This window comes from Perna viridis, chromosome 1 (genome assembly GCF_037379345.1).
Source record: "Perna viridis isolate PV_CMFRI_1.1 ecotype Kerala chromosome 1, ASM3737934v1, whole genome shotgun sequence".
Taxonomy (NCBI): Eukaryota; Metazoa; Mollusca; class Bivalvia; order Mytilida; family Mytilidae; genus Perna; species Perna viridis.
Window position 1 is genome coordinate 18,690,879 of NC_142445.1, and position 22,992 is coordinate 18,713,870.

The window sequence follows — 22,992 nt, forward strand, 5'->3', positions numbered from 1 at the left end:
TTAATACGAAAATTTGACCACAGGTAGATCTCATCATGCTGTAAACTTTAACTCAGTCAGAATTTGGCTTAACCTAACGGTTATGGAAATACAGGCAAAAAACTACTGTCTGACCCCTATATTCTATTTGAATCATAAATCCCCAAATCAGTTCTATGCAGGATACCCCAAGGAACATTCATACCAAGTTTGGTTCCAGTTGGTCAAGTGGTGTCAGAGAAGAGTTTTGAAAAATTGTTAACGACAGGCGACATCGACGACAAAGGAGGCCAGATGAGCTTAAAAATTGAATTTTTTGGGCTTTGTTCTACTTTAACCACCTTTAACTAGATAAAGGTCAATCTACTTGTACCATTTGTTTACCAGAATTAAATAAGGAACACAATAAAAATAAAAGATTAAAAAAAAAAAAAAACATTCCATGTGTGTATTAATGAAACACCTTTGTAAAATGGTACGGGCCACAAAAACCAAATTAAATGGGAACCTTCCTTTAGTGGTAAGTAAAATCAAATAAAAATTTCAGAACAATTGATCAACCACAACTTAAGTTATCATAAGGGAAACCAAGTGTCCCCAGATGATGACATTGACTGCACCAAAACATTATACAACTGCAAATTTTTTGCTGTCATATAAAAAGGCAAAGTCCTAGCACCACAAAACTTGAAATATACTTAAGTGTGGGAATGTAACCCCAATCAGTCTTTCAATTGATTTTTCTTCAAATAGTTTTTTTTCCAAATAGGGATTTACCAATATTGTTCCTTTTTTAACTGTATATTGATTTCCTATATTGCCAATTAGCCTCATTAAAGAGATGTAAAAACTGTTGAGCTGAAGCATGATTTACCATCTTATTTTGGGAGAAGTGGATGGTTTAGTAGAAGTTCAATTACACTGAAAATAGACTTTACAATCTCAAATAAAGTATCTTGGAGAGTTTTTACCTTGCAAGATGAATTATTTCCTTCTTCCATGATGTATATATGACGCCTTATCTTCCTATAAGGTTACTTTAAAAACCCACTGGGTGGTTTAGGTGGAATTGCTCTTACATGCTGTGAACAAATCAAAACCATAAAAGTGGAATATCTCCACCTGTTTTCATACAGCAATAACAATCCCTCTTGTGGCAAATGATGCGTGGACAAGTACCGGTATATTATAAAATGCTTTGCTGGGGGAAGATTGATACACTGCACAGGTCAAACTCTGAACAGTTTGGTGAGTATGGACACACCATCCAAGCTTAATACTGCTCTGAATTTTCATTCTAAATAAATAAATGACACAGGACAAGATTTTTTTCAAGTGAAAGCGGTCCTCCTTTGGAGGAACAGCACTTTGTGGTACAATTTCACCGAGATCCATTCACTTTCAGTCTGGATATCATGAAAATGCTTGTGCCTAGCCCCCAATTCCTGATTGGTCACCTCTAAACAATCAATGGAAGTCGTGCTTTTGTGACAGGGCAACTTGGGTACAATTTCAAAGAGATCCATTTGCTTATACTCCTTGTCCATATAAAATGAAAATGCTTGTTTCTGGCCCCTTATTCCTAAATGGTTCAATTGAAAAAACCAAAAATCAAACCAAGCCTTCTTTTTGTTGTTCGGCACCATGTGATATAGTTTCATCAAGATCCATTAACTTAAGTTATCATAAGGGAAACCATGTAATCACAGTCTTCTTTTGTGGTATGACATTATGTGGTATAATTTTATAAAGATGCATTAAGGTTCAGCTAAAGTCAATATCTAGGACATTCTTTAATGACATGTTTTCATTTATAGTTTTAACAATGCATTAAATTTAGCACTGAAACATTGTTAAATGCATCTTTATATACATTAAGGAACAGAACTATATGAATTTCAGACTTCAAATCTTGTTTTTGACAGCCGTAGATTTATTCTAAAGTATGTTGTTTACATTTTTGTTGTTAATGTTGTATAGAATTTATCAAACATTTGTTCTTAAGTTTGACTTGTGCTTGTGTGTTATATACATATAAAGATGCATTTGGCAATGTTTCAGTGCTCAATTTAATGTATTATTAAAACTATGAATGAAAACATTTCAGTAAGGAATGTCCTAGATATTGACTTTAGCAGAACCTTAACTTAAAGTAATTGTCCAGACATCATGAAAATGTTTGTTTCTGGTCCCTTTTAGGGCCTCTGATTCCTAAAATGTTCAAGGCACAATGCCTAAAATCAATCTAAGCCTTCCTTTTGTAGTATGACACCTTGTGGTACAATATCACTGAGATCCATTCACATGTACACAAGTTATTGTCCTGACTTCATGAAAAATCCCTGTTTCTTTCCCCCAATGCCTTAAACGTTATAGTCACAACCTCCAAAATCAATCCTAGGCTTAAAAAAAAGTCCAAAAACTAAAATTGTATAATAAAAATTGTATACTAATTTCAAAAAGCCAATTTTAATAGCAAGAAACAATTCAACTAAATTCCATGAAAATTCCTTGAAGCATTTTTAAGTTATTCTGTGAATATGGCAAAATCCTCCCTGTTTTGTGAATACAGTCCATTAACTTGAAAATGGGAACCCAGAAATTGATATCGATTGCTTACAAATATGGAAATAAGCTATTTCCCAAAGTTTCACGAGAGTGGGTGCAACCACTTCAGTCCAAAAACTGTGAAATACCCCTTTAACCCTAAATTGTAAAACCATAAATTTACAAAAATAGAAAGGGAGCTTCAGTCTATATAAAAAATCCTCATTGACATTCCTGCAAAGGGTTTTGGGTTAACCAATTCACCAAGGTTTCACAAAAATTTGATTTATAGTGTTAAGTGTCAGCGACAGACACTGGTATAAATGAAAACACATTGATGTTTTATGGTTTTATTCGACACTTAAAACAACAGCTAATATAATGTCATGTAACTAAGATGGTCTAATTTACATATTGAGTGATTTTGCTCATGAATATTTATAATATAAAGTTGATTTGCTTATGAATATTTCTACATGATATCTCTATTTACACATCATATGTTAGATTTATACAGTGAGGTTGTATTTACAATATTACAGTAGCATCATGAAAAAGAAGCTGTTAATTTTCATTGTTAGAATTTTATCAAGATTTTAAAGTTTGTTAGTGTACATACTCTGATAAAAATGTGTCTAAAATACTTCTTTTAAAATTAATAAAAGCTTAATTTTACAACAACTGGAACAATGAAAAAAACACTAGGCCCTGTAACAATGTAACTTGAAAAATTACTCAAGTTGGAGAACATTCTTAACTATAGTAATGTCATAAAATTCCAGTAACTGATGTTACTGTGGAAGTAAGAATATTCTCAGACTCAGTATATTTTAAGTTTTGAGTTATGAAGACCAGATACAGTATAACCAGCTTTGTCCAATACAGTTCATGTTCTTCATATTGACTACTTTTTCATCTTTGTGGCTTGTTTGGACTGTCTTGGCTATCATGTTCTAGTTTTTCTGGGTATGTTGTCAGATCAAGTGTTAAAACATTGCTGACAATACAATCTCCAGGCTGTGAAAATAGAGTAAATAACAATTTGAAGGCATAAATTTACTATCAGTTATATTCTGTAGAAAAGAAAAAAATGCCTTCTTTTCTAGAAGTAAACCAAATGCTGTTCAATAATAAACTCTTAATAAACTGTTCCCCCCCCAAACAAGACACAGTTCAACACACCTTTGAATAGTTGAAAGCTGAAAATTCTGTAAAAAAGATGTTAAAAATTTTACCTGTTGAAATTTCCTAACCATTTCTGTTAACCATGAATAAGTTCTGGAGTTTTTATTGCAAGTAACAGACCATATTAATCAAATAATTACCTACCTCAGGATAAAAGCCTGTCAGTGAGTCAGTCCCATTGATGTAACATTTGGTTACCTACCTTGGGATAGATGCCTATGAGTGAGTCCACCCTATTAAGTAACATTTGGGTACCTACCTCAGGATAGATGCCTAGGAGTGAGTCAGCCCTGTCAAGTAACATTTGGGTACCTACCTCAGGATAGATGCCTAGGAGTGAGTCAGCCCTGTCAAGTAACATTTGGGTACCTACCTCAGGATAGATGCCTAGGAGTGAGTCAGCCCTGTCAAGTAACATTTGGGTACCTACCTCAGGATAGATGCCTATGAGTGAATCAGCCCTGTTAAAGAACTCTTCTTTCAGAGAGATCACAATACACTGGAAAGAAGATCTGGACTGTTCTGTTATGTAAGCTGCAACCTAAAATTATAAACAGCATCAAAATGGTAAGGTGGAATAAAAGATTATTTTCTAACAAAAATATGGGTATACAATAAAACGAAAGTTAAATGTCCTTTTACATCAAGAAAGCTAGTCTAAACTGCTTAATTAATACTGCATGCCTCACAATATGCAATTTTGTAAAGATACTTACATTTAAAAAAAATCTTTTAAGAAATTCAGAATTTATAGTTAAAAAATAGCTATGTGTATACATGTTCCCTTCTATGGCAGAATAAGTTAGTGAAATATAACTAGGAATCAATGAGATGAAATCCATCTCTGTGGGCCATGCCGTGGCAATTAAGTCATATATTAAAAATACTGGAATTTGACATAGAGGTCACAGTTCAAGGTCATAGGCCATCCATGTAACGCAACACAACCTATTAAGGTGATTAACCCATGACAAATATGAAAGGCCCTCGAAAGACAAAAAAAGTTAAAGTCCAGACACCAGTTTGTCATAGATAAAAAAAAACCAGGAATTTGACCTTGAGGTCGAAGTTCAAGGTCTAAGTTAATATCAACAGTATGCAACACATTGTCTTTAGGTGATCTATCCATATGTCAAATATCAAATGCCTACATCAAAAGACAAAAAAGTTACAGCCCGAAGTTGAGTTTGTAACAAACAGTGATCACTAAAAGGCAACTGCTACTTTTTGTGGCGGGGCCCTAACATGAGAAGACACAACCCAAGTGTAGTAATGAAGTAATGTATACATGATAAATGGTTTATATTTAAACAGTGAAATGTAAGTTTCTGAAGCATTGCATACACAACGTCTTCAAAGTTTGCCATAACTTTAGGTAAGGTAGTTGGCATATCTTCACTTCATTGGCATACATAAAAAAAAAATACCAAAAAGAATCAATCAAACGATTTCTAAGGAGTTATATCCACAAGGTCTTGCATTGTTAAATCATGATGACCAAAAATAGTCTGTCCTGTTACTCCAACAACATTCCTGAATCAAAATGTTGAAACACTTTTACACACTTTAAACTTAAAAAAAATATCATTATCCCCAACTGCATAAATTAGTGACAATGCTTACCTTGCCAATATTGGTGTTGTCCAAAGCAGCATCAATCTCGTCCAGAACAAAGAAAGGAGCTGGCTGGAAACTATAAATTAAACCAACACAAGTTTTAAATGTCTCACTGGTACCCTTTACTATACAGTGCAGATTGACCATAACTAATGTCTCACTGGTACCCTTTACTATAGAGTCCAGATTGACCATAACGAATGTCTCACCTGTACCCTTTACTATAGAGTCCAGATTGACCATAACTAATGTCTCACCAGTACCCTTTACTATAGAGTCCAGATTAACCATAACTAATGTGCAAGAAATAAGTTATTGCGTATCAGATGTCAACTTCACAAAAACTTGTGAGAGCAAAGTTGATTGTAAATATTGACGTCACAACAGAAAACAGCATTGTGACATCAATGTTTACGATACATTTTACACTTAGGACTATTTGTGAAAATGACAACTGTTATCAATGTCAGTGTCTTTAATAGACTTGAATCTTTTCTGTGTGTACAAAACAATACCACAAAAAAACACAAAGTTATAAGCTTCAGACTTAAAAATATAATTCACTATTAAGATTCAATCTACTATGTTTAATATACAGAACTAAAGCAGCAATAGCTTGTTAATACCACAGCATAATCAATTTTTTCTAGTACTTAAATTTTTGAGTTCAAAACAATTTCAATGACTTCAACCTTACCTATGTATACTAAACAGCAGTGCTAAAGCAGCAACTGTTTTCTCTCCACCAGACAGATTGTCCATAGGTCTAAATCTCTTTCCTGGGGCTACACAGTTATAATTTACACCATCTAAATATGGTTCCTCAGGATTCTCAGGACCAAGGAAAGCTTGGGCTCCTTGATTCCTTGATAAAGCCTACAAAATCAATTTTCAAAGGTCATGCCAAGTCCTATATGTAATGATATTGTTAATTTTCTAAAGATTCCTACAAGATTTTAACTCCATAGCTAATACATATACCTAAAGTGTAAAATAGCATGTACTACACTAATGACAAAACTAATGAACAAAGAAGTCTACAACCACATTAGTGTACATCTTATAGATCAGGAGTTATAGTTATAGAAGTGATCAACTTTCAGCACAATGTCATTTTGTACATTATAAAGTATTCATTCCTAATTGATTTCTTCAGGCTTGTCCTATGTTTTACATAACAAAGGTTACTTCCTAATTGCTCCCTTGACATTAGGAATTTTACTATGATACCTTGTAAATCTCATCTATTCTGGTAGCTACATGTTCAAAACATGTCATAAATCTATCGTATCTTTCCTTTCTGACTTTCTCAAAGGCTTGTTTAGCCTTCTTAGCACGTTTTCTGGCATTCTCAAACTCATCAGATGTTTCTTGGAACCTTTCTCTAACACCGTCCAATCTGTATAGAAATGTATAAACAAATCATTATAGAACTATTAGAAACAATAATGATTAGTATAAATGTCTCATTATATAACTAAGGCAAAAAATAAAGAAATGTAAAAAAGATGACCTTCCAACGGACAACAAACTCATGGTCACATAAGACAGGTGGTCTTCGTAGATGGTTAGTTATACATAGAATGACTACATAGGGATATTTTAATCATAGTCTTTAAGACAGTTTATTGCTGGATACAGGTGAACACTAACAAGTGTCTGACTGCATAAATCACTACAAGAAGTACAGAAATAACATTAACTATTTCTGAAACTTACTTTTCAACAGCTTTCATATTGGGAGCATTTATTCTCTGTAATGTTGACTGCATGTCTGCCACTGCTTTTGTAAGTTGGGTAGTTTGTTTCTTTACTTCGTCACCACTATCCAACTGAATCACATATCACAGCCAGATTAATGTAAACCACGAGAATAATATAGTTTTTTCCAATACACAGATAGACTTTAACATAGATTTAAACAGCTCAAATTTCAAGATTAAAGGCACTATGGTACAAATCGGTTTTTAACTGCTTCGAACAATTTGTTAACGTTTATGAAACGAATTTTCAGACATAGAAGATGCATTCATATTAGTAAGTCACAAAATTAATCATTCATTTCTAGGCATGACTTAACCATTTTGCCAGTATTTAACTCACTTACATCTTTAAGTTCATCATCTAGTCCACTGTAATCAATCATAATCTGAGCTTCCTTGGCGTAGATAGATTTTGCTCCCTGACTAGACATACTGTCAGCTGGTGTACTTTCTGATTGAGGCTCCAGAGCACTTGATGGTTCATCTTCTCGACTGATGTCATCCATTGTACCTTTGGCGAGGGGTAACCGGATATCATCAATCTACAACAGAAGAGTCATTACAGGCACTTTGTTCAACAAAGAATGCCAAAACTGAAGATGCATTTTCTTTTTACATATTAAAAGACAAACCAGTAATTCAATTCTGATTTCTATTATATATTAGTGACAATTAGGTAAAAAGAGACATTAGAAGAGTTTCAATTCAAGACCTTCTCATGAAATTCCATTTCTTTTTTTTTCAACATACAGTTGAACTTCACTCGCTCGAACTCAGATGGCTCGTACACCCGGGATTTCTCGAACACAATTCAAATATCAAAATTTTCTTCTATATAATTAATATAAATAACTTTGGATTTCTTGAACTTCGATTTCTCAAACCCTCGAACTGACTATTTGGTCTGTTCGGAAATAAATCTTAGAGAATAACCCTCACTAACTCAAACTCGTCAGCCATTTTGTCAGCTTGGGTAATAAAAGTTGTGAAAAACTGAAACCCTATCATTAATCAGTGTCACTTGAGTTAATTACGGGTAATATTTAAATCATCACTAATTAGGTAGTTTTGATCTTAATATAAAACTGATTGAAGTTCGAGATGTTCTGAAGTCGGTATGAAGAAAGCATGAAAGAAAAGCGAATGAAAACAAATTATTGACCAAGGATTTCGAACTCTGAATGTTTTTTCAAGCAATCACATCATTTTTAATGTTCACAAATCAACATAATCTTCCAAAAGCAAATGAAAAAGATCTATGAACTGACACACCTTCATAGGGAGTAAGCAATTTCTAATGATAAAGTTGAACTCGGACTGGCAATGGAAAAAAATCCGGAATTATACGAACTTCAGTTTCTCAAATTCCTGATAACTTGAACACATTTCAATGGTCGCTTGGAGTTCGAGCTACCAAGGTTTGACTGTATAGATAAAGATGGGTGGAGGAATTTATGGTGATGGGAAATATGCTATAAATAGATGAATGGGATGTTGAGTAATAATACCATTTTATCTAGGCAACAGAAGTACCTTGCAAGCCTTCAAAAGACTGTGTCTTTCAGCCCTTTTTTGTTCCAACTTTGTTTCCACTAAAGAGATCTGTTTTTGTGCTCCAGCAACTTCTTTCTGCTGTGCTGCTAGACGCTTCTTTATTTCATTTATTTCAGCTTCAAAATCATCAACCTGTGATTTCAGTGTCAACTTCTGTGTTTTAAATCTCTCTTGATTCTGCATTTCTTCATCTATTATCTGTAAACACATTTTATACCATATCAATTAAAAGACAAGTCACTTAACATGAAAGATCAAATTAAGAAAAAAAATCACAGGAAAGCCATTCTATCATTTTTTAACCACAGTTGCATTGTTTTACTCTGAGCAATAGCAAGGAGTTAAACATTGGCACAAATGGCCTGCCCAAGGTAAATCAATGCGATTTATTTTGATTATATTTGTACCAGTTTCTTCATATTTTGACCCAACTTTTGTGTTGTATAAAATGGCCACTATTATGGAGCAAAATTCTATTATGACTTCAGTAAAATTAGGTAAAACTTCAGAAATAAGATTATTATAGGTCTATGACATTGGTTCTATGTTTATCAGTTTTACCACTGCTGTGGTCCAAAACACCTTTGTTATAGGTCTATGACATTGGTTCTATGTTTATCAGTTTTACCACTGCTGTGGTCCAAAACACCTTTGTTATAGGTCTATGACATTGGTTCTATGTTTATCAGTTTTACCACTGCTGTGGTCCAAAACACCTTTGTTATAGGTCTATGACATTGGTTCTATGTTTATCAGTTTTACCACTGCTGTGGTCCAAAACACCTTTGTTATAGGTCTATGACATTGGTTCTATGTTTATCAGTTTTACCACTGCTGTGGTCCAAAACACCTTTGTTATAGGTCTATGACATTGGTCCTATGTTTATCAGTTTTACTACTGCTGTGGTCCAAAACACCTTTGAAGCATGTTGTATTAGTGTTAAAACTCCATTTTCTTCCAGTGATAATTTACTTACCCTTTGTATGAACATCTCTGTGTGACAAATGTATGTGTAAAACTTTACTCGTAATAACACTTGCTGCATGTTTATACAAGATGGTGCAAAAGTTGCAAAAAAGCAGGAACAGACCACCATGGCTTTGTTTAACATTCAAAAGTTTAAATGTTTCTTTAAAACAGTAACAAAAAAAGATGACACCTCTACAATTACATACTCCATTATAGTAAAAATATAAAGTATTATAAAATGATTTGAGACAAAACAGCTGTTGCAAAGGAAGTATATGGAAGTACATTTCACATCCAAAATCCTTTCTCTTGAAGTTTTTGTTTTCATGTTTAAATTTTAATTAAATGACATACCATTACATCTGTATCTTACAATTTGCAACCATTTAGTTCACCTACCTTCATATGTCTAGATTCATCATTTTTAACTTTCTCTAATTCTTTCTCATCATTCTGTACAGATTTTTCCCATTTTTTCACATTCACTACAGAGAAGCAAAATCAAACATCACTGATTTAAACAATCATTTTTTTAGATGTACTATAAATATAATTGAAATGCCTTTCATACAAATCTTCATCACAAGTCGTTAACAGTTCTTCCAAAGAACACCATATATTTCAACTCTTTTTTTTCGTAACAGGAATTTTAAGAATCTCAACGGCTTAAAAACAATTAGTAGTAATAAAAAATCATACATTTTAGTTAACAAAATGCATTAATCTGAAAACAACTGTTAAAACGAATCTGGCATCATTGGAAACACCAATACAGACATGAAGTAGCACTCATTGTCTTGCTAGGTATACCTCCACTCATACAAGAAGTTGATATTGAACCTAACCCAAAATAGCTTACATGTGCCCCATCTATATAAAGCAATATATCTGAAACCAATCAATCCATTTAGAGGCTTAATTTTCTCTATCAAATCCCTGTAGTGAAAACTGGTTAAGTTCCACGAAACAGGAGTCTATTGCACAGCACCCCATGTACACAGGCCACATACCAAATCTGAAATCAATCCATCCAGTGGGAGCTGAGATAATTGCGACAAAATTCCGACGGATGGGTAAGGTGATCCCAACATACCACCCACATGTTGAATGGAGGTATAATATTGTGAATTGGATATAAATTGTACAATAGTTCAGAACATTCTGTAAAACCATGTACTTACCTATTGTGTCCCTTGACCTTTCAAATTCAATCTGGTTCTGTAATCTAAACTTCTGGTTTTCAAACTCTAATCTTTTCTTCGCTCTTTCTTGTTGTATTTGTAGTTCTCTTTCTTCATATTGTCTAAGTTGAACAAGATAGGTATATAAATACCATAAGACAGATTGACAATAATTTGCCTCTTACAATCAGTCATTTTATGAGAAATCCTTGATATGCTTTTGGCAGCTATATCATAATCCTCCTGAGAGTTAACTAGGACTAATTGACCTAATGTTAAAAGTTCATTACAGACTTTTATAATCCAATATACTTTGTCTAGTTTGGAAAGCCATGTATCATATGCTGTTTGTGTACAATTTACAAATGTCTTGACAAATAGCCTCAATAGCTAGAAAAAACTACTCTAAAAAGAAGTATCAAAACAAAAGTAATGTAATAATACACATGATATGCCTATTCCTTCTTTAAAGAGTTACAAAAAGTATCCCTCTTTTGTTAGGTTGCAAAGTATCACTACTCTGAAAGGAAAAAAACAGGAAAACAAAAAAAGTAAAGGAACTTCTTCCTATAGGCAACCACTTTACCAAAATAACTTATTAAATCCTTTCAAACCTTCTGGAGTTATTGTACAACATGACAGTGGTTTACCATAGTGGAACTTTCAAAGGATGAGTGTATAAGAATATTTTTTTTCACAAAATTATACCTAATGTTTGCAACTCCAATTTGTACACAGAACTCTGAGAAAACTTCATCTTCTACTGTGTTCATTTTATCTTTAATAATTTTCATTGCATCACCTCTTTCCCTCATTCTTCTTTCTAACTCTGCTGTTCTGGGCTGTAAAATAGACAAAGCACACAACTTCACATTGTATTTTCTATACAAATAATTTTTTCAATAAATTCACTTATGAATTTCACAAAGGTACAAAGGCGCGACACACATAGCATGGAGTAAAATTTGGCTTTGTGACATTGACCATTAGCCTTGGAAATGAATAATGTTCTAGTTTTTTCATCATATGCACTCGAACTATGTACCAAGTTTGACAAAAGTTCACTGGATGATGTTGGTTCTAGAATGCTAAATGGATGATACATTAGGTTTGAGAGAAGGCAGTGTTCAATATTCCTTCACAATTTATGTAGCAAGGGAATTTTAATTGGTACCATAAGCTTTGTCATCAATCAATACCTAAGAGAATGTTAATTCTAATTTACTGTTTCTACTTCACTTTCATCAACAAAAAAGACAAAAAAAAACAATGCACGCAAGATTTTATGGTTCATGTCTTTTCAAAAACAACAACCATGGTTCCTTTAAAAAAAACTATCACATTAACTTGTGTTAGAAGTAGGAAGACTTACCCCAAATTGTTTAAGAAGATCATTGTACTGAACAACATCTCTGTCTATAGCCCATACATTTTTATTCATCTGAAGGAAAGATTCACTTTTTTTAATAACTGAAATGTTGTAAATTGTTAACAAAAATACACACACACAAAATATAACAAAGTCATAATATAATAGAGAAACAAATAAGTGGCAGGTATTACAACAGTTCCACAAATGTCTGATGATAAATGGCATGTATAGCAACAGTCTCCCAAATGTCTGATGATAAATGTCAGGTATAGCAACAGTCTCCCAAATGTCTGATGATAAATGTCAGGTATAGCAACAGTTTCCCAAATGTCTGATGATAAATGGCAGGTATAGCAACAGTTCCACAAATGTCTGATGATAAATGGCAGGTATAGCAACAGTCTCCCAAATGTCTGATGATAAAAGGCAGGTATAGCAACAGTCTCCCAAATGTCTGATGATAAATGTCAGGTATAGCAAAAGTCTCCCAAATGTCTGATAATAAATATCAGGCATAGCAACAGTCTCCCAAATGTCTGATGATAAATGGCATGTATAGCAACAGTCTCCCAAATGTGTGATGATAAAAGGCATGTATAGCAACAGTCTCCTAAATGTCTGGCCATAAATGGCAGTATAGCAACAGTCAAACAAATGTGTGATTAACTCGTCTTGTTCTCTATACAGTAAAACAATTCAAGTAATGCAATGCAAGATATGACTAATAAAGTTTAAATTGGTAATGAGTGGAGCCAAAACCCATAAAATGTGATACCCCAATATTATTTGTCTGACACCTGTAATTCTATTTTTGAAGTTCCAGTGCAGTTTAGGAATTAAGTCTTTTTACTGAAAATTTTGTTAATTTCTCAAGACTTTGTTATTTTACAGCACTATCATCTAAAAAGCATTTTACGTTTTGTCACTGTTCATAGAAATTTATCGCTATCCTCTACAATACCTAAATTAGTGTATCCACATTGTGGTACGTACTGTGTTATCTCTATCTGTGATGGAGTACTTCAATCTAGTCTCTAAACCTTTAATTTGAGATCTGTAGGTGCTCAGTTCTGATTCTTTTCTTTTCATTTTCAAATGTTCCTTCAATTCTTCTGTCAATTTTTCTTTTCTGATTTTCAGTTGACCTAGCTGTTTTTCATCCCATCTTCTGGCTTTGGCTTTCAAATCACTAAAAGTAATAATTGAATGTGTTACAAGGTCTTGTGTTTTTCTTAGATGTTTTAAAGTCACAGACATGAATTAACAAAGCCAATAAAAAGCTGAAACTTGTGAATTGAAAGCAAACTTACAGTTAAGAAACAATATAGATTTGAAAAAAGGGAATTCTGCCACAAAAGCAGAAAAAAGATCATGTCTGAAGATAGACCTTTTATTCTTAGTTGAACATTAAAGACAATGAAAAAGTGATTTTCAGAATTTTATTTTGTAATGGACTAATATAGAAAGTATTTTTTTTTGGTGTTGTTAATAAAATGAAAAAAGGAAGAATAATTTTTCATATTAAAAAAAAAATCATTTAAATTTTGTGTACAAGTTCTTAACTTTCTGGCTTCAATGTTGTAAAAAGATTTATTGATAAAACAAATAAAAATCAATTAGAAAACTACTGTATTTTGGTGTGTATAATGTGTATATTTTTACATAAAAATCATTTCATGAGCATAGGGTGCGTATAATGCATCAATATATAAGAAATGGTCAAGAAATGAAAGATTTTCCTACAAGAAAAGACATTGCGTAATGTAGACACCCAAAGTGAAATGTCACTGAAAGAAGTTTTCAAATACATCTTCAAGCATTGAACTTTAAATGATATTTCCTTCAAATCATGCTCAAATGTCCTAGTGACGTTTCTAGCATTTGTCATTTTTGTCATTTACGAAAGACTTTTTTCAGATGACACTTTTGTCACTTGAAATCTTTGAAAGTACAAATAACATTTAGAGCTGTAATCCCAAAATTGGTTCAAGTGGCAAAAGTGACATTTTATTAACCCAAGCTAATCACAACTCAACAGCTGTCAACATTTTGTGTAAACAATCATCTTATTCACCAATTACACATAAAAATTATTATCACTTTTTTTTGTGCATCAAAATTGAGTGTTAACCAAATGTCAGTAATTTGATCACTACCCTAGTGTCACTACATTTTGTAATTGTGTGTTGGCAATATCAACAATCTTGAAAATATCACTTATGATATCAATAAACTCCTCAGAGACCAATACTAGATATAAAAGTGAAATAATGACATAAAACTGTCATTAACTCGGGAGTTGAAATGTGCTAAAAATAGAATCTCATGAGGCAACATAGGGGAAATATTTTATATCTACAACGTCCTAGATGATTGTTTTGTTTGCTTGTTGGGGTTTAACGCCCGCGCAGCAATATTTCAGCTATATTAAGGCGATGAACATGAAGTGGATGATAAAATGAACATGAAATGATGATGAAATGAAAAATGGGATGGGACAAAAGAACAATGGGGTCGGCAAATTTTGATTGCCACTGAAAATAGGAAGAGGTGGGTAGGGTCGGGCAATTTAGCCTCCTGTGGTGGAGCCCTATGGTTCCTACTCCAGGAGAATACCACAGTACGGTTCTTTAACGTGCGAGGAATGTGGCATCTTTCCCAAAACGGTGCACAACTATGGTTTGTGGTCAGGTTTTCCGTATTATAGCCTGACAACCCCAGCATGTAACACGCCAGGGGTACCCAATTCCACCACCTGGGGCACACAACCCAGTTGCTCTGTGGGCAGAGCGCCCTAGCCCCTGGCTAGGGTTCTGAGCACTATTTAGTCGCCTTTTACGACAAGCTTAGCGCTGCTGCAGGCTTATTCTTTAGCCACCCGGACCTGCACAGGGCTGTCCTAGATGAATTTTTGTGTTTCTACAAAGGGTGGCCGAGCAGAAAACGTCATTTTTTCAATATTAAAGACATTTAAAATCATGTCAGGGATGTATAGAATGTATGGTCCCTGATTGAGTACAAGAGCTAGTGTAAAAGCATTTTTTCTTAAAGGCTGGGGATTTTTTTTTTAATCACAGGTATGCTATTTGGATTGTCTAGAAAACATGCTTGCATGATAGTAGAAAAAAATAATGTGCTTTATTCATATGCAACATATATTTTAGTAGTATTCCAGCTAAGAATCATGCAAAATGTGATTCATGGATGAAAAGCCTACATATTTTTATTTTTGATATTTTGTTTGAATTGCCATAGCAAACAGAAATTAACATTCAGTTTTTCGTCTACCCCATGTTCTTGGGAGATAAAAATTGTATAGAATGCACTGTAGATTTCAAAATTAAGGGAGATAACTCTGTAAACGACACTCAAATACAACAGAATCTATTGGAATTTCAATGTTGATTATCTCCTAAAAGCAGACAGATTTGAATGAATAATTACACATTTCACAACATAGACACATAAAACAACTTGATTACAAAAATAAAAATATGTAGCCTTTTCTGGGATGTATCATATTTTTCAGATTTTGCACGATTTGTACAAAGGCAGCTATGTAAGTTTTATTTAATGTCTTTACACAGTTCTATAAATAGCACACTACTGCAATATCTTCTTCATGTGAGATGCAAATACTTCTTTAAAAAATATACCATTAAAATGGTCATCATTTTCTCGTGCAAAAAAGACTAAAGCTTTCAAAATCCTGGAAAAAACCCTGAATGTCCTAATAACATGTTTCAGACAAAGGTTGTACAACATTTCTTTCCTATAAAACATTGTTAGAGATTGAAATGAAACAAAAACCAAAAAGTTACTAAGTTCTTTTTTACCAAAACCTCCTTAACACTTTTGCAGCTAAAAATGATTATTTTGAAACTTGAAATTAATTCTTCCAATTTTCTTCCTTTAAATTATATTTTAAAATGAAAAAAATGGGCATGAGTTACAACCAAAACTGGAAATGTTGGTGGGACCAAAATTTTCCTGACTTTTGCTTTTGTTTTATAAGCCATTTCATATATCCCAAGTCCATTTTTATCATGCTTCGAAATTAAAATTGTCCAATTTATGTAGCTACTGATCTTTCATTATGTTTTAGAGTGAATACCAATTTCTTTCCTTCACATTTTTCCAGGAAATACCACATCAAGATAAATAAACTGACTTATCAAGTGCAAAATATTGATCTTTTGTCTTACAATCTACTGCAATCTATGTCTAATTTTTTTTTACACCTTTTGACCTTCAAAATTGCACTGTGAACTATACATAAATGCGTATAATACATACCAAAATATGGTACATAAAAAAAACCTTTACACCTGTATCTTACCTAGCACCACCTGAGATCACACCAGACTTCTGGAAGAGAGTACCATCCAAAGCCACAGACTGAAATAGATTAGTGTACAACTATCAAATCACACGTTTTTTTTTTCTCTAAACAAAGCGACTTCACACACACTAAAAAAAAAAAAAACTTGACTAGGTCACCTTTACCCATGACCTTCAAAAAATTAATGAGGTTCTAAATTTTCCAAAGGACTTATCTGAAACATTGAAGGATTTTGATTGAAGGGTATTAAGGACAGATTGTAGTGCTGTTACAAGTTCCTTAATAAATTTTGTGGGTGTGATGTTTCTAGCAAACTTAGATTATTTTCAAGTATTATCATGGTCCAAATCTAGGACAATGTTTTAAGGAAAAATCCAATCTGATGCTCAAATCATTTCATGACATTAAAGAGAATACTTTTCACTTTTAAGTAAGATTTTTGTCTAGTGAAATAAGCTGAAAACTATTAAGCTTTCCAAATCTGCCTACCTTGTGCCTTTCTTGACCACCGAAAGCAACTTTCCTGGCATCCTCCACAGTCTCACAGACTAATGCATTACCACAAGCAAACAATAAAGCCTTTTTAATGGCAGGAGGATTATACCTTATCACATCAACAACCAATTTTACATTCTTTGGTTCTCGGATTTCTCTAAAATCATAAATCATAATTTATTTACTAAAATCTTGAAAAGTGAATAATCTTCAGCACATCATATAGTCAACTTATCAACTTGTATATCAGGGAAATTGCTTTGTTTGTTTGTTGGGGTTTTACGTCCGAGCAGCAACATTTCAGCTATACTCAGACGATGAACACGAAAGTGATGATAAAATGAACATGAAATGATGATGAAATGAAAAAGGGATGGGACACAAGGATAATGGGGGTCGAGAAATTTTTGATTGCCACTTGAAATAGGGAGAGGTGGGTAGGGTCGGGCAATTTAGCCTCCTGTGGCGGAGCCCTATGGTTCCTACTCCGGGAGAATACCACAGTACGGTTCTTTAACATGCGAGGAACGTGGCACTTTTCCCAACATGGTGCACCACTATGGTTTGTGGTCAGGTTTTCCGTATTATAGCCTGACAACTCCAGCATGTAACACGCCAGTAGTACCCCATTCCACCACCCGAGGCACACATCCCAGTTGCTCTGTGGGCAGAGCGCCCTAGCCCCCGGCTAAGGTTCTGAGCACTATTTAGTCGCCTTTTATGACAAGCTTAGCGCTGCTGCAGGCCTATTCTTGCAACACCTGGACCTGCATGGGGGCAGGGAAATTGCAGATGATAAAATGTTTTGAGGGACAATGCTTGATAGCCCACAGAGTTTGAACCAAGAACAGCAAGGAAAGTATGGACAAAACATTCCAGATTGATACAGCTCAGAATTTGTATTGTGATTAAATACTTTACATAGCACAAGATTCAGACCAGAATGAAAGTGGTGAAAGAACAATAAAGTTTGAAAGTAGACAGTTACATAATATGGCCAAATATCCAAACTTTAGAGAAATCCCCATGTAAACTCATCCATCCATTTACCTAGTAAGCACTAATATGCATATGTCGAAAGACAGGCATATAAATGTAACAGTGTTCTGGGATTTCTCATAAATTGAGGTTTTCTAGGGAAAAATCCATATAAAATCAACTTTCCCACAGTCAATGACTGCTTTCCTAACAAAACAAATCCTTACAACTTGCCACGGGAAAGTGTAATTAAGTACCTAACTTTCCCTGACCCAAATTTCACTTGCCCCGGGTAACGGGAAATAGGAATCCTAGAACATTGTGTAAATAAGCAAATCAAGTTAAAATCAATATTTAAATACCTAAGTTTTTCATTGACAGATCTAACATCAAGATAGTCAAGTGGTAAAAATGTTTCTGGATCAATTCTCTGTTCCTTCATGTACTGTATACAATCTTTGGCTGTCTTTTCAGTGTCACACACAATGGCATCCATATATTTACCCAACACTTTGGTAATAGCTATCTGATATCTCTTGTGACTAGGCTCACACAGGTCAATCAGTCTACCATGCTATAATCAAGTGACAGGTTTAATTTTCAAACTGTTTCCATGAAGGTGTATTAATTGTTTACTGAGATGCAGAATGTTCCATAAAAGGTTGGCAACTAATAAGTGTATTTATCAGGTTACAAACTTACATTTCAGAGGGGCAGGGTGGTTTCATGGGATTTTAATAGACATTACGACAAAGACAAAAATTGTCAATGCAAATATGGTCTTTGGCATCAATTTTGTGATGTTCTATACTATGATCGTTGGTGTAAAATCTATATTTCAAATTCTAACAAAAACAGCAATTTCATAACGAGTAATTCTTTCTATTTTTTATAATTCTAATCATAAGATTCTTTATAGTGATAGCAGTTTTTGATCGGTCGATAACGCCTTTGCCAGACAGCTCATACTTGCATGAACTTCATGAATGCAAGTCAATATGAAACCAATATGGCGGATGTGTAGTTCAAAAGAGTGTGGCAACGAACTAAATGGCATAATATACGCGTAAGAATAGTTTATTACATCCACAATTGATTTTAAAGGTACAGTTTGTTTACAGAGAGTAATTTTCAGCTTGGGGAAAGAAATTTATAAATGCTTTAAATCTACCAACAAGTAAATTTGCCCCAAAATTAATAAACTGTCCCTGAACTAGATTCTATAAATACATTTACTGATTCAACACATTTGAAAAAAAAAATAAAAATTCCCAAATGTCGGAATAGAATTATGAGAATTAAACAACTATTTTCAGTCGTTCATGGAGGTATGAAAGGATCTCTCCACTCCCAAACGTTACATGAACAGCCAAACGTTGAGTTTGGGAGCTCCAAGATCCGTTTATAAATGCATAAACAACCAAAAATATCTGTTTAATCCTCTACTATAGTTATTCCCCTTCATACATATTTAACTACCCACTTCATAATTATTGTTATGATTAGACAAGGCCATATTCAAAAGAATGTTTGTTTCCCCTCCCCTGGGTCTAGCTTCTGAAACTGACCAGGCAGACAAGCATTTTTTATTCTGAAATGCAAAGGACTGAAAAATAAACAAAAACATTTATTCTTGAATAGAAACAAATTATCTGAAAAAACATGACAAGATGTATCAAATGTTCAATGCAATGACTAGCATGACTAGAAATATGTTGATAACTTTGATGGGTTTAAAACAAACTCCTGTTCTATAACAATATATAAAACATTCAACTGTCCGAGCTGTGAAAAACAATCAATCGGTATTAATAACCTTAAAAATTTTTGGGATACAGGATACATTTGATTATTTATAGGGACATGGATTTTTTCAACATATTTTTGGGGATATCTAGAGTTAAAATTATAGAGATCTGGTACCCCCTATACAAGCCTCGCTAATGGAATGAAGAGCTTGTCAGGCGAAGAGTGGTGTTTTTTGTTGGAAGTAAAAGGTGGAGTAAAATTGAAAGGGTCAGTAAGTGAGGAATCAGGACATGGGAAATGGTGGTATAAAGGGAAGGGAAACAGGGACAGTGGTGGATCCAGGTGGGGGGGGGGGGGTGGTGGCCTTAGAAAATTGCAATTTTTAAAAATTGTTGAAAAATTGTTCAAGACACTGTCAGAATGCAGGATTTGAGGTTTAATATTTCAAAATTTTCTTTCTACATTAATATTGTTGCATCATCAGACGGTTCTGCTGCCTGGTGGTGAGGCCCCGATGGTATCAAATTGAACATATTCGAATTTTTTGGGTCAAAATTATGAACAACCTTTATTTATTCATCAAACATGTTAAAGTCTGGCTGGAAGGTAACTCTGTTTGAAAGTGACGATGACCTCGTGTTCATCCATGATTAGATCATATAGAACGTCATGCCAAGTACATTGTTTTGAGAAAAAAACTGTACAGTCTATTAACTATGACCGGAACAACTTTTGAAGATAGTTTGTACTTGATTCTAACAGTTGACGCCAATCTTTTGAAGTAATACCGATACATTGGATAGGTAAATCCCGGTGAGTTCCGAAATTAGCTAAAGGAATATCCAAAGCTGACACGGATCAGACATGTTTATTTTACGAAAATAAAATTAAAAAAAACAAAAAAACAAAAAAAAAAAACATCGAAATTTTTTAGTAAAAAATTGTTTGACCTGGTCAGGGTGAGAGAAAACAAACATATTTTTATTTTTGGCCTAATTTGTTAGAATTTTTTTTTGTTTTCTAGCCATCTCAAGTTAATATATGAGTATTAGTCTGAAAAGATTGTTAAGACAACTGGAATTCAATAGTTAGTACTGTTATTGTTGTAATATACCTTTGTAATTTTGTGTATCTTCTTCAATTCAATAAAATATTGGCAACAACTATTCATGTATGTGATCATAATCAATTGGTTAATCAGTAACAACTGATTAGCACATCTACTGAACATGAAGGAAATTCATTTTAATGTACATCTTTTTATGCATACTGTATAATATTAAATCAGAAAATGCTGAGCCTTAAATAAACAATAAATTGATTCGTGACACAGAAAGTCATGAACCAATTTGTTTAAAAGATAATTTATAAACATCTTTAAATGTACAATAATTAATTACTGTATATAAATTCTAGTTTGCTACAATACATAATTGTTATTTTTTGCACTCCCATCATCTGATTCTAAAATTACTTAATTTTTTTCCAACAACAAAAAATTAAATCCTTTTATTCAATGCACATCTTTAATATATGGTTATCAGTAAGTGAGCAAAATTTTAGTTCATCACTAAGCTTTCCTACAGAGATTTTATGCTCACATAAAAAATGCTAACAGAATGATGGACAAAGTGAAAACTAAAGGGCACTGTCCATAACGATCCTAAAAAAGTCCTCCATCAAGAATCAGAAAATAGCTGCTTTTTGATGGTTTGACAGCTTATTAGAAATTTATTTTAAACTTTATATCCCACCTTTCAATCAATTTTAACAAAGAAAGGTTAGTTTACTAGGTGCAGATGAAAAGATCAGAAAAAAAACATCTGCTAGTAAAAACATTAATTCACAAATTAGTACATATCAATTTTAAGTTAACACTTTTTCATGTAATTGACAATATTTAAGTTTTTATCTTGTAGTTTATTATCACTTTACTGACATTTCCCAGGCACACTCTTGAATGTTAATGTACTGATGTAAATATCTGAAGTGCTATTAGCAGGTGTTTTCATAAAAATCTGTACTCTATGGTCTTAAGTGACTCATACATTGTATTAAAACAACCCAGTCATACTTATTGTACACAGTTTAAACTTACAACACCACTGAATAAGCCTTTCAGATTGTCCAATAATTCTTTTTTCTTCATAGCTCTGGCACTTTCATGTTTGTCTACTTTAGCCTCTCCTAACTGTTCCATTACAGATTCTAACTCTGTGTTGATCTCTGATATTCTCTGGTTTGCCTGGTCAACCTGACCACTTAATTCTTCCTCTATCTTTTTCTGTTCAGCAACTGTCTGATTACTTGTCCTAAAATGTATAGACATTCAACTTAACAACAACAGTAAAGAATACACAGGACTTCCTAAACAGTAACCAACATCGCTTCAGCATATGCTCCATCTATATAAAGCTACAACCATATTTGAAATTAATCCACATTTGGACAAAATTTAGACAGACAAGGTGATTCCAATATACCAACCTTTCATACAGCAGAAGTGTAATTCTGTGATTTTAAAGCAAAACCTAATAGCTTTTGTCCTTAGTAGTTCTACGCACAGAAAATTAGACAGTAATTTTCGGAAATTCTTCATTCAAAGTTATTAATATTAAAACAACATTCTTAAACCAAATCACCTTCATTAATCTGGACAATGCCTATCCACTACTGCATATATAATTGATTACCCACCTAATACATATATTACCTAATATATTCATTTAGTTTTTCCACTCTTTTTCTATTTTCTTCCATTTCATTTTCCTTTTGTTTAATTTTATTATTGAGTTCATTTTTCTTCCTTGTTTCATTATCAAATCTATCCTGGTCAGATTTCTGTTCACGACTGATAGTGTCCATTTCTTGCATGTATCTAGCTGCCCTCTTGCCAGCCTCTTCTTTCAACCGATGATATTCTTGTACCTACAAAAAATTTTCCATGAAAGATAAGAATACTTTCTGACTTGAGTTAATCAAAACTCGAGAAGCAGACAGGTAAGGATTAATAATAACAAATTTACCGAATTGATAAAATCTACGCAGTAGTCAAAAGGAAAGTCTGCATAACAAATAGCAATATCAGGGTAAAAACTGGAAAGTTGGAAACAATGGTCCTGGGTTGGTACTGGCGTTTCAAAATAAAAGATGGTTTAGGTAGTACAATACAATAGGGATCAGACTAGTTTTTTCACATATATCTCCCAAACAGTTAGTATTAGCAAAATTCTTTTAATTGCTGAAATGATCCTTAGGTA

At 33.4% G+C, this 22,992-nt stretch overlaps 1 protein-coding gene across 1 annotated transcript in view; it reads right to left on the minus strand.

Annotated features, from left to right (window-relative positions):
• Positions 1 to 2,860: 2,860 nt before the first annotated feature.
• LOC148627586 (structural maintenance of chromosomes protein 1A-like) overlaps positions 2,861 to 22,992 on the minus strand; it is a 28,103-nt gene continuing 7,971 nt past the window's right edge. The window contains exons 10-27 of the mRNA XM_088575501.1: positions 22,446 to 22,660; positions 21,831 to 22,044; positions 18,346 to 18,557; positions 17,000 to 17,162; positions 16,508 to 16,566; positions 13,162 to 13,357; positions 12,169 to 12,237; positions 11,505 to 11,638; positions 10,797 to 10,918; positions 10,015 to 10,100; positions 8,625 to 8,843; positions 7,436 to 7,633; positions 7,048 to 7,160; positions 6,559 to 6,727; positions 6,026 to 6,204; positions 5,335 to 5,404; positions 4,142 to 4,252; positions 2,861 to 3,543 (exon numbers count right to left, since the gene is read on the minus strand). Coding sequence (XP_088431627.1) covers positions 3,439 to 3,543; positions 4,142 to 4,252; positions 5,335 to 5,404; positions 6,026 to 6,204; positions 6,559 to 6,727; positions 7,048 to 7,160; positions 7,436 to 7,633; positions 8,625 to 8,843; positions 10,015 to 10,100; positions 10,797 to 10,918; positions 11,505 to 11,638; positions 12,169 to 12,237; positions 13,162 to 13,357; positions 16,508 to 16,566; positions 17,000 to 17,162; positions 18,346 to 18,557; positions 21,831 to 22,044; positions 22,446 to 22,660 — 2,634 coding nt within the window. The 3' untranslated portion in view covers positions 2,861 to 3,438. The remainder of the gene's footprint in view (positions 3,544 to 4,141; positions 4,253 to 5,334; positions 5,405 to 6,025; positions 6,205 to 6,558; positions 6,728 to 7,047; positions 7,161 to 7,435; positions 7,634 to 8,624; positions 8,844 to 10,014; positions 10,101 to 10,796; positions 10,919 to 11,504; positions 11,639 to 12,168; positions 12,238 to 13,161; positions 13,358 to 16,507; positions 16,567 to 16,999; positions 17,163 to 18,345; positions 18,558 to 21,830; positions 22,045 to 22,445; positions 22,661 to 22,992) is intronic.